The sequence below is a fragment of the Vespa velutina genome, chromosome 19, assembly GCF_912470025.1.
Source record: "Vespa velutina chromosome 19, iVesVel2.1, whole genome shotgun sequence".
Taxonomy (NCBI): domain Eukaryota; kingdom Metazoa; phylum Arthropoda; class Insecta; order Hymenoptera; family Vespidae; genus Vespa; species Vespa velutina.
This window is the reverse complement of record NC_062206.1, coordinates 3,549,382-3,561,138: the sequence shown is the minus strand read 5'-3', so window position 1 is coordinate 3,561,138 and position 11,757 is coordinate 3,549,382. Positions and strand designations below refer to the sequence as shown.

Sequence of the window (11,757 nt, the reverse complement as noted above, 5' to 3'; positions counted from 1 at the left end):
CCACTTTCTTCTTTCTCGTGCTTTTATTCTCCCCCAAATGCTCCCACCCAGCTTCTCTTCGCCCTTTAACATGCCGCAGGGGGTAGCTTATATAACGTATCCTTTCCTCTTATCCTTTCTTCTTCTTTTTACAGACTCGTCGCATCCCTAGTCTGCTTGACCAGGATCGTCAGCGAGGTACGTAGACGATGTATATATTTTTATATACAAAAAATACGCACGTACACACTCAGATACACTGGACTACCTAATATCCTATTGTGATTATCAAAGTACGTAACGCGAATGCATTATAAATATCCTTTACCGTAAGGTGCAGCAGAACCACATTAGATCGCTGCTTCGGGCCCAATTTCGTTCTTTCATTCATCGACTTGGAGGAACACCTAACGAGAGCGCGCCTACACTGACCGTTCTCTCATGCACCCCGTCGGCCGCACGTGCACGCACGTGCGAGTTACGTTTACACTCTCTTCTCAATGCGAATTGTCGATTTAACTTTCGATTTAACTTTACATCTAATCCTTTGACGTTCCGACATTTATTCGATATAAGGTAGCGTTTATTAAATGGGTACCTTTACAGGGAAATTTTCTCATTGAATTCGAAAGGTATTCGTAACGTCGGTACTGATGCCAGCTGCAAAAAGCTGCAAAATCAGAAATGGGGCAGTCGTACGATGCGAACCAGTCCGCCCACGGGACGCCGTAACCGCGCTCTCCATAATTTTATTACATTAGTATGTACACCGACACGCGAGACCGCTTACTCACTACTGAAAATAGTTCGGAAATGCTTCTCGTTTGGTTTCGCTCTCCGTTCGATGAAATCGAATTTTGCCGTCGTGCTACATAAAGATTGAGATTAACTACTTTCTAAGAACAACAAGAAACCTCTTGGAGATTTCGAATATAGCAGTGAGGCTAGTAGTATGCAATCGCTCGGTAAAGAAATAATCGTGTTCGAGATTGAATTATCAGCATGGATAATAACTAACGTCAGAATTTTTCAATGGTTTATATCGGAATTAATGATACTAATACATATTTTACAATAAATTTGGATTGTTGCTTCAAAAAAATACTACTACCGATTTATTATTACGATATAAAATATTGTTAATTCTCACCAAGTAATCAAATGGATATGTTACGAAAATTCTTTAACGATGTCGATATAATTTCCAGGTCAATTAATCTCCTAATTTGATATATTAGCAAAAGCAATGTATTCCCAAGGAATCTCTCTTTTTTTTTTCTCTCTCTCCCTTTCTCTTTCTCCCTCTCTCTCTCTCTCTCTCTCTCTCTCTCTTTCTGACAACATCGATAAATCTATAGAGACTCAAAGAATAGTCGATTCGGTTGACTTTGCATCACGTTCGGTGGGGTGCGTGTTTAAGGGCTCGATAAATATGTCGTAACACGGTAACGAACCGACTGGAGGATACCGGTTTTTCGCTGCACCGGTTTGCAGGCCGAGAGTGGCTCGTCTGGCAATCTCGAGGCGTGATTGCCTGGCGGTGCGCGCGAACGATTTATAAGAAAAAATGCCGAGTTAAGGAGTCAGCATGCGTGGTCCTCGTCCCACGTAAGTATATACGTATGTACATGCACACCGATACAACGTCAATGTTGTTCCGAAGCGTCGAGTTAACGGTTGAATCGCGATACCGCGCTGCAGTGGAAGACGGTGAGGGATGTGTGGGGTGGGGCAAGGGGAAGACTAAGGAAAACGAAAAAAGAAACAAAGACGAAGAAGAAGAAGAAGAAGAAGAAGAAGAAGAAGGTCGAGGATACGAGAGGGGGCGGGTAAGGGATCGGTAGGCGCGATAGACGCGTGTCTCTGGTTGGCTTTGCATTACGTAATCGCGGTTTCACGAAAGCTACCGAGATAGGCGATAAAAAGGACAATTCTTGAACCGTCACGAAAAGATATCTTTTATCTAGAAATAAGAAAATTAGGTTAAATGCGTTTAACGAAATTGTTCGGACCGCGCGTGGATCGCGCAATTTTGATCAAAACGATCGTAAACGTAGTTGTTCTCTTTTTTACTCTGACGCAATTCGACCGATTTTCAGACACCAATCCATAAAAATATCCACTTTTCAATTTTTATTCTTATTATTATTGGTACAAGAATATAACTTGACGCTGATCTTTACTGTTATTATATTTGTAATTCAAGGAAGTATCCTTGAATGTAGAAGTATTTACCAGTTATTTGAATTAATAATAAAAACAACAGATTTCCTGTAAATCATATATAACTCATTATATTTTATTGCATATTTTACCCTATTTTAAAGAATAAATATAAGAGTGATAGTATTTTCATTTCAAAATTCGTTAATGAACGATGATCTCTCAGTGATCATAATTCGTTTCGAGGTCCGAAGAGCATGCGAGCTTCAACGGTGGTTCGTCGTTAGTGAGCGATAACGAGGCAATTATCTCTTTGCGCTTCCCGTCGGCGGGTGTCACTGCGAGATTTAAAAGAGAGAGAGAAGGAGAGAGAAAGAGAGAGAGAGAAACAAAAAGGAATACGAGACAATAAACTTTCCTGGAGAATGATGACTAAATTTAACTCGTTAACTTTCTTTTCGGTATACCTTAAAATCATCAATAATAACGTGAATATGAATTTTTTGCTCGTGCAAGAGCTTAAATTATTATTTTTACAATGTTAGGAATATAATTACACATGGGCAAGGAACTCGCAAACGGTCGTTCCTTTGGACGCATCGCGAGGAGATATACGAGTCGATATACGAAACGATGGGGGATCAAATGGTACCGATGACGAATATCCACCCCCTCAAACATGGAAATATTCAGAAAGGAAATTCGATAATCAAAATAGACCTGGGAACGGTGAAGGAAATTCGAGCAACGACTTTGTCGAATATGATTATGGAAATAACGACCCTCAGCATCGACAAGAATATCATTCTGAAGGATCGAGAGATGGCGGATCTTATGGACCGGGACATCGAGATTATTCGAACAATTATCCATATAATCAAGAGACAGCCGGACGATACGGTGGATATACGAATGGTCAAGAGTCATCTGGATCAGGAAATAACGATGATCGATATCGTTATCCTCCCGGACAAAGAGAACACAATCAAACAGAATATGGAGGTAAAATACGATAGAGGTTCTTTATGAGAAAAATTAGTAACTATAGGTATATTTATGCAATCATGTAGTAAACGATCGTTATAAATATTGTAGGAGGCTACGAAGGTAATCGTGGCTTTCCTTATTATTATGGTCAAGGCCAAGTTCCAAGAACTGACAACGATAGAGGACCTTATGATGTTAATCGAGCTGCTATCGATCCTTACGGTTCGCACACTTCTTATGATCAGGAATCTAGTTACAATACTGGTTACAATATTGGTTACAATAGAGGACAAGGTGGATACGGAGCCGCTGGACAATCGGAAAATTATCCAAGCAGTTATTCGGCTATCCCTGTACCTGGTGCAACTCGATCTCGTAATTGCACTGGATCGGCAAATTGCATACCAAAATGCTTTGCTGAGAAAGGTTCACGCGTGAGTTGAATTTTAAAGGATTAACGATTATAAACCGTTTTAGAGTCTATGTAAGAATAATAATGTTTTCGTGATCGTCCAGGGTCCACCTGGTACGGTTGGGCCACAAGGACCAAAAGGACAGCAGGGATTTCCTGGATCCGAAGGTCTCTTAGGTCCGAAAGGAGAAAAAGGTGATCCTGGACCCCAAGGACCACGCGGGCCGAAAGGAGAAAGAGTAATTATCATTTTTAAATATTTTATGTCAGCGCATTATTAAATATAAGTAATGCAGTTTCCATTACCATTTATATATAATCTCACTTTTTAAAGGGTAAAATGGGTATGCCTGGTTTTCCTGGAATAAACGGTATTCCTGGAGTTCAAGGACCACCTGGCTTTCCTGGACTTCCTGGTAGAGATGGTTGTAATGGAACAGACGTATGTACATACGGAATTTCGCATTATCGCTCATTTCCTCATTTCTCGATAGAATCCATTTGCATAGTTATACTATTTGAAACATTGGCAGGGTGCTCCGGGTAAAGACGGTCAACCTGGTGAAATAGGACCCCGAGGTTTTCGTGGTCCTAGAGGTCCTAAAGGAGAAAAGGGTCAACCAGCTTTTGCAGGGAATTTTCCAGTTGGTCAAAAAGGAGAACCTGGAATAGACGGCGTACGAGGTCCACCAGGATCTCCTGGATCGCAAGGACAGCGAGGTTATCCCGGCCCGAAAGGAGAACGGGGATCACAGGTAAATGATCCTTTCATTTTATCCTTATGCATGTACATGTATTAAAAGTTTTATAATGTATGGAGAAGTGTGTTTGTGTGTGTATGTGTATGTGTGTGTATTTGATTATAGGGTGCACCTGGTATCCCAGGGCCGAAAGGAGAGAAAGGCAATATGGGTCTTGGATTTGAAGGATTAAAAGGAGATAAAGGACAGAAAGGTGAACAAGGTCCTCCTGGCACGTCGGGACCTCTAGTGCCATTGTTAGGAGGAGGCTCGGAAATGGCTGGACCACCTGGTGAAACAGGAGAAAAAGGAGATAGAGTAATTGAGTCTTATATTTTAATTATTTTCGTCAACAATTAATTTTATACAACACATGAATCTATATTATATGCGAATTTATATGATTTAGGGCGACATGGGATTGGATGGTCAAAAAGGAGAACCAGGAATGATCGGAGATCATGGTCTTTCTGGTGCATTGGGTATGAAGGGAGAAAAAGGTCTTCCTGGAGCGCCAGGTATTCGTGTAAGTTTCCCTATCGTTATTTGCAAAAATCTCCTATTTTGTTTTCTAGGTAAACTTACCAAATACGATATTTGTAGGGTAGGGATGGTTTCTCCGGACCTCCCGGTCCACCTGGTCGTAAAGGTGATCGAGGTTATGACGGATTGGATGGTCTTCCTGGTCGACCAGGACAAAAAGGAGAACCCGGTCATGATGGACTTATGGGAGTTCCAGGATTGCGAGGACCACCTGGTCCACCAGGTGTAAGTTATCTTTTTAAACACTTTTAAAATATTATTATATTGTATGATGTATCGTACGCTGACGTCGACCTTGGCTTAAGAAAGACATTATAATTATTAGGGTGGCAAGGGAAGGCCGGGACCACCAGGTCCTAAAGGTCCACGAGGTTTTCCTGGCCCAATCGGTCCTCGAGGTTCCGATGGATTTCCAGGCGACCCAGGTCCAAAAGGTCCTATCGGCTTGCAAGGTGGGCCTGGTTTACAAGGAATTCCAGGTCCGGAAGGTTTGTCGGGAGAGAAAGGGGCAAAAGGAGAGCCAGGACTTACTGGGTTTCCTGGTGGGGCTGGTCCTCGTGGTTTCGACGGTCCTCCGGGACCAGTAGGTCCGCGAGGTTTGCCGGGAGAAAAGGGATTATCGATTATGGTAAGCATTGATTTTTTTCGTATACGTTTATAAACCCCTTATACGAAAAAGAACGATTATTTTTATCATCGATTTAGGGTCCGAAAGGAATGGATGGTATACCTGGTCAAGATGGGGAAAAAGGACAAAAAGGAGAACGTGGTTATATTGGAGTACGAGGTCGACCAGGAGACTCCTTGGATGGTATTCCAGGTTCACCTGGAGCACCTGGATTACCCGGAGAACCTGGAACAGCAGGAAGAGATGGTACACCTGGTTTCCCCGGGACACCCGGTGAGAAAGGAGATGTTGGTGGTCGTTGTCAAGATTGCATACCAGGATCGCGAGGTGCAAAAGGAGATCGCGGTTTCGATGGTAGCCCTGGCCTGCCAGGTCCACGTGGACCGCCTGGGGAACGCGGATTTCCCGGGGAACCAGGTATGGATGGACTACCAGGATCTATGGGACCATCAGGACCACCGGTAAATCTTTTAAAAAATTGTCTTCAAAAAATGTGAACAATACGTAAATTTTATGGATGCAGAAGCGACATGATTCAATTTTGTTTAAATAGGGAAGAGATGGCACTCCAGGATCTCCTGGACCTCAAGGATCTCCCGGAGCACCCGGCATAGTTACGAAAGATATGTTGAAATTGGAAAAAGGCGAAAAAGGATTGCGAGGAGAACCAGGACGGCAAGGCCCGCCAGGACTAGAAGGACCACCAGGAGAAAAGGGTAGACCCGGATTGGAGGGCTTCCCAGGATTGAAAGGACAGCCGGTATCGTTGAGCTTATTTATTTATTTTTAATCATTTATAAAATATAATTTTAGATTTTATCATGTTAATGTATACAATGATATTATTTTAGGGAGATCGTGGATTTCCAGGACAAGATGGTACACCTGGTAGATCAGGAACACCTGGACGTAAGGGTGAAAAAGGAATTAGCTTGAAGGGAGAGCCTGGAGAAGCAGGAAGACCGGGACCTCCTGGAGCAAAAGGTGAACCTGGATTTTATGGTGAAAAGGGTGAACCTGGTAAGTATAATATTTTCGTAGTAGGAAATATAAAGAGGATTTTTAATAGAAAATTTTCTATTAACAATAATGTAGGTATGTGTCGACCTTTGAATTGGATGGAAAGCTTGAAAGGCAATAGAGGTCCTACGGGTGATAAAGGTGAACCAGGACCCCCCGGAGAAGATGGATTACCAGGTGATAAAGGTTTACAAGGACTTCAGGTGAGTAAATGGAATATAATTTTTATATAATTACCAATTGTTTATAGATTCATATTTAACCTTCGCTTGTGTGAAAATTAGGGTCCTCCAGGAAATGTTGGTCCAATTGGTGCAACTGGTCCTGTAGGGCCACGAGGTTTACCAGGTCCTCGAGGAGAAAAAGGTAACACAGGACCAATGGGTTTTCCGGGTGAACCTGGTCGTGAGGGACTTCGAGGATATGCAGGTATACCCGGTGGAAAAGGTGATAAAGGAGAACCAGGAATAACTGTGAAGGGCAGTCCTTGTTTACCCGGATTACCGGGATCGAAAGGAGAAAAAGGTCTTCCTGGTCCACCAGGAAAAGAAGGTCAAGTTGGATCGCCAGGGTTAACAGGATTTACTGGTGAAAAGGGAGACGTCGGCATTCCAGGTAATAATGGATTACCAGGTATACCAGGAGAGAAAGGAGATACCGGTCCAATTGGACCACCAGGACCTCCTGGGGTCGCTGGAACACCTGGAGCTGATGGCAGTAAAGGTAAAATGTTGCTTTTGGTATAAAAAAAAAAGAAAAAAAAGAAATATTCCGTTTTTATTGATGTTATTGAATCAAGATGTTACGTTGCACTCGTAGGTGAACCCGGATTACCAGGAGAACCAGGTAGACCAGGCCTTCCAGGATTCCCTGGTACGAAAGGCGATCGTGGAGTTCCTGGTATCGATGGACCAAAAGGATATCCTGGACGACGCGGATTGCCTGGTACACTTGGTAGACCTGGCAGCGAAGGTTTACCTGGTTTGAAAGGTGAAAGAGGCGAAAAAGGATCACCAGGTTTCCCTGGCTTACCCGGCATGGAAGGAAAGCCTGGTCGATCCGGTTTATCAGGACCAAAAGGAGATCTTGGTCCAGAAGGTCTTCCTGGTGTGCCAGGTTTACCCGGATATGACGGACCAAAAGGTGATACAGGGCCACCAGGATTACCCGTACGTTTTCCCCAAATATTTCTTCTAAAATATTTTATTTATAATAATTTGTTAAATACACATTGTAAGATTTATAATTATATTTTTTTATGTTATAAAGGGCCGAAAAGGAGAACCAGGACAAGTATCGGAAAAAGGACAAAAGGGTGAACCAGGAATGCCTGGCATTCGTGGACCTCCTGGACCACCAGGAAGAGATGGATACGATGGACTCAAAGGAGAACCTGGAAGACCAGGTGTAGGACGTGACGGCTTGCCTGGTTTAAAAGGAGAAGCGGGACCACCAGGACGCGATGGTTTACCAGGATTGCAAGGTCCGAAAGGTGACACAGGCGTACGAGGATTCGTTGGTCTGAAAGGGGATGTGGTAAATATTTCTTATTTACATGTAATAATATATATTAAATCTATAACAATATAGATTTCCACATGTTTTTTTTTACTTGATTTCATTACCGTTCTCCTAGGGTTTGCCGGGAGAACCAGGAGAACCAGGTACGCCTGGAATCGATGGTTTACCGGGTGAAATTGGAGAAGTCGGACCTCCTGGAGCACCTGGTTTCCCTGGAGCCGAAGGAAAAATGGGAGCACCAGGACGATCTGGACTCGATGGTGTTAAAGGCGATCGCGGTTTTCCCGGTAAATGGAATACATTCTTTCGTAATTCTCTCATAAATCTAACGAACGAACGATATTATTCTAAGGTCCTGTTGGCGTTCCTGGTTTTCCTGGTGCACCTGGTGAGAAAGGAGATAAGGGACCACCAGGACCAACCATTACAGTAAAAGGAGAAAAGGGCGAGCCTGGTCATCCTGGTTTAACTGGATTACCTGGAAGTAAAGGAGATCGTGGTTTAGAAGGTTTAGCCGGATACGATGGAGAGAAAGGAGATAGAGGCCTGCCTGGCCCGGTTGGAAATCCTGGACCGCCCGGTTCAATGGGCCTTAAGGGTAAAATCATATTTGTTTTATTCATCGTACGATTAAGACGTATCGTACGGGATGACTGTACTCTATAAATAATATTTTGTTGATAGGTGATCAAGGTCCTACTGGTATTCCTGGTCTTCCTGGAATAACAATAAAGGGCGAGAAAGGTTTACCAGGTTTGATGGGTAAGCACGGACGAGATGGGTTCCCAGGTCTTCCAGGAGAGAAAGGAGAACGAGGACTTCCTGGATTGCCCGGACCGAAAGGAGATATTGGGCCCTACGGTCCTATTGGACCTCAAGGTGAAAAGGGTGATGCAGGTCCTATCGGTCTTACGGGTCCACCTGGACGCGATGGAGCGCAAGGTCTGGAAGGAGTACCAGGTTTGCCGGGTGAAAGAGGTCCAAAAGGAGACAGAGGACAACCAGGACTTTTCGGCGCACCAGGACAGAAAGGAGAGCCTGGGCTACCAGGTATTGCTTTTGCCAATATATTTTTTGAATGTCTCTTTCCATTTCATAAAACTCGATGTAATTACATTAATGAATACTTATTGACAATGGAAAACTTTTATATATGCATTTATTTGTGCGTATAGGTCATAGTGGCTTAGATGGCGTTCCTGGAGAAAAAGGTGATAGAGGCTGGGACGGAGTGAACGGACTTCCCGGAGAACTCGGTGAAAAGGGAGATCGAGGATATCCTGGTTCAATAGGTTTAATGGGTGCCGTTGGTTATATTGGTGCTAAGGGTGATAAGGGTGATGATTGTAGTCCACCGCCCATAGGACCAAAGGGTGATCGCGGTTATCCAGGTACGGATAACCTTTCAGTCTATTATTTAATCTATAATTATGATCTATTATGTTAATCGTTTCTTTTTTAATTATTTTAGGTCCTGCCGGATTACCTGGACAACCAGGCGAGAAAGGACTCTCAGGACCGCCAGGTTTCCCAGGAGTAAATGGTATAAAAGGAGCTCAAGGATTCATGGGATCACCTGGCCCGATTGGATTGACAGGTCCTGCTGGTCCTCCTGGTGCACCTGGTCTGCCAGGTCTCGAAGGTCCTATGGGAGCTCCTGGACCAGTTGGAGAGCCAGGACAATCGTGCGAAACCACACCCGATTATCTTACCGGTATTTTACTAGTCCGACATAGTCAAAGTCAATACGTACCGACCTGCGAACCAGGTCACATCAAATTATGGGAAGGTTATAGTTTATTATTCACGGATGGCGACGAGAGAGCTCATTCTCAGGATCTAGGTAAGAGAATTGTATCAATTCATAAACTATTACTGCGCCATGCATGATCAAGATAATTAGAATAGTTTGATTATTAATTAACTAACACTAACCTGTCCAATAAATCCTTCTCGACAAACAGGTTATGCTGGTTCGTGCGTAAGAAAATTCTCAACGATGCCCTTCCTAGTTTGCGACGTCAACAGTGTTTGTCATTACGCTAGTCGGAATGATCGTTCTTATTGGCTATCAACTAATAGTCCAATTCCTATGATGCCAGCCGAGGAATCGGCGATAGAAGAATACATCTCAAGGTATGCTCTTGAAATGTTTTATCTTGAGAACATTTTCTTCCGTTGGGAAATACATTTGTATCGAAATTTGCATCGAGCAAACATCATCGATAAATGTATCCTTATTAATAAACATGACTGATCGCGGTATACACATGAGGTTATGAAAATGAAGTGTCGCTATTCATAATTAATAAGCGACTCTCCGCTATAGGCATACCTCGTGTTACATATTACATACGTTACATATTATGCGTGATCACAACGAGTTGAATGTTTAGATGGAAATATATAGAAACGTTCAAAAAATAAAACAATAACTGATTTGCAGATGTGTGGTATGCGAAGTTCCAGCTAATATTCTGGCAGTACACAGTCAGTCTCTAAGCATTCCGGAATGTCCAAATGGATGGACCGGACTTTGGATTGGATATAGTTTTTTGATGGTAAATCCCAAATTGATTGTCCCAAATTTGTCTAATTCTCATAACGAGAAAAATGTTTACTCAAGCACTTTTCCCTTTTTCCTTTTAGCACACTGGCGCAGGTGCTCAGGGTGGCGGACAATCATTGTCCAGTTCTGGTTCGTGCTTGGAAGATTTCCGGGCAACTCCTTTCATTGAATGCAATGGCGCGAAAGGTCACTGCCATTATTATTCGAACGAGTTTAGTTTTTGGATGGCCACCATAGAAGATAGCCAACAATTTCAAGTGCCTAGAAAACAGACCTTAAAGGCAGGAAACCTTAGGTCGGGAATAAGTCGCTGCCAAGTTTGTATAAAGAATACGTAAATTTTCCCGTACTTTGTATTTTCTCTATCTTTATTTTATTATCGCGACAACGATAACAACGATCGTAACGAGGAAGAAACAAAAACGACAGTGAAACGAAGAAGTAAGAAAGCATACATACGAATTGGTTGTAGGAAGAGACGATAGAAAATTGAGAAGTCGAATCAAATCAAACGCAACGATTCCTCATTTTTTATTCAATTTTTGTCTTCTTCTTTTTCCTCTCTCATTCTCCAACTTCATCCATATTTCCTTCCTCCTCTACTTTTTTGCTTTTTCTTCTTTCACATTTCGATGGTCATCTTTCGATACTAACGTTTCTTCTTCGATCTATTCAGAATTTTTCTCCGTACGTATTTTTATATGACTATTCAAGCAAGTGCCTTAGCGTACTATCACACTTAGCATGTAAAATAATATATATTTATATCTCGCTAAAAAAGAAAAAAAAAACAAAAAAAAAAACAACAAAAAAAAAAAAAAGCAAAAAACGTATGAACATTTAAGATTATCGTACTATCACGGACACTGCCCATATCCAATATGGCACATTTTACATATTGTATATTAATATAAAAGATCTTAGCCTCGTAATTGTGTGAAGCCAAATATTTAAATAAATAGGTATTTTGCTACGTAGATAATAAAATTACATTTTCAAATTTATCTAAATCCATCTGTCAACAGGATGCACTACATCTGCATACATAAATATGTACATATGTATGTCGTATCTATACGTATTACGGTCGAACCGTATGCGTACGAACCTTGCCTTTTTTATCTCGTTTTTAACATCAACTAACTATTATTTTTAATGACGCATTCAACGAAAAATAAAGCATTCTGTAAATCTC

The 11,757-nt window shown here is 42.1% G+C and overlaps 1 protein-coding gene across 2 annotated transcripts in view; it reads left to right on the top strand.

The window, feature by feature from the left end:
• The window catches only part of LOC124955857 (collagen alpha-1(IV) chain), a 12,387-nt gene extending 630 nt beyond the window's left edge, over nucleotides 1-11,757 (top strand). The window contains exons 2-26 of one of the 2 annotated variants that reach the window (XM_047510890.1): nucleotides 135-177; nucleotides 2,688-3,144; nucleotides 3,238-3,563; nucleotides 3,646-3,780; nucleotides 3,876-3,983; nucleotides 4,075-4,296; nucleotides 4,408-4,599; nucleotides 4,691-4,807; nucleotides 4,885-5,049; nucleotides 5,150-5,452; nucleotides 5,530-5,913; nucleotides 6,006-6,212; nucleotides 6,304-6,472; nucleotides 6,548-6,675; nucleotides 6,757-7,195; nucleotides 7,292-7,641; nucleotides 7,742-8,008; nucleotides 8,109-8,280; nucleotides 8,346-8,591; nucleotides 8,678-9,043; nucleotides 9,169-9,384; nucleotides 9,465-9,836; nucleotides 9,958-10,129; nucleotides 10,440-10,554; nucleotides 10,643-11,757. In XM_047510890.1, coding sequence (XP_047366846.1) covers nucleotides 135-177; nucleotides 2,688-3,144; nucleotides 3,238-3,563; nucleotides 3,646-3,780; nucleotides 3,876-3,983; nucleotides 4,075-4,296; nucleotides 4,408-4,599; nucleotides 4,691-4,807; nucleotides 4,885-5,049; nucleotides 5,150-5,452; nucleotides 5,530-5,913; nucleotides 6,006-6,212; nucleotides 6,304-6,472; nucleotides 6,548-6,675; nucleotides 6,757-7,195; nucleotides 7,292-7,641; nucleotides 7,742-8,008; nucleotides 8,109-8,280; nucleotides 8,346-8,591; nucleotides 8,678-9,043; nucleotides 9,169-9,384; nucleotides 9,465-9,836; nucleotides 9,958-10,129; nucleotides 10,440-10,554; nucleotides 10,643-10,900 — 5,929 coding nt within the window. In that variant the 3' untranslated portion in view covers nucleotides 10,901-11,757. Of the gene's footprint in view, nucleotides 1-134; nucleotides 178-2,555; nucleotides 2,604-2,687; nucleotides 3,145-3,237; nucleotides 3,564-3,645; nucleotides 3,781-3,875; nucleotides 3,984-4,074; nucleotides 4,297-4,407; nucleotides 4,600-4,690; nucleotides 4,808-4,884; nucleotides 5,050-5,149; nucleotides 5,453-5,529; nucleotides 5,914-6,005; nucleotides 6,213-6,303; nucleotides 6,473-6,547; nucleotides 6,676-6,756; nucleotides 7,196-7,291; nucleotides 7,642-7,741; nucleotides 8,009-8,108; nucleotides 8,281-8,345; nucleotides 8,592-8,677; nucleotides 9,044-9,168; nucleotides 9,385-9,464; nucleotides 9,837-9,957; nucleotides 10,130-10,439; nucleotides 10,555-10,642 lie in introns of those variants that run through there. The other variant, XM_047510892.1, reaches the window with a different exon arrangement.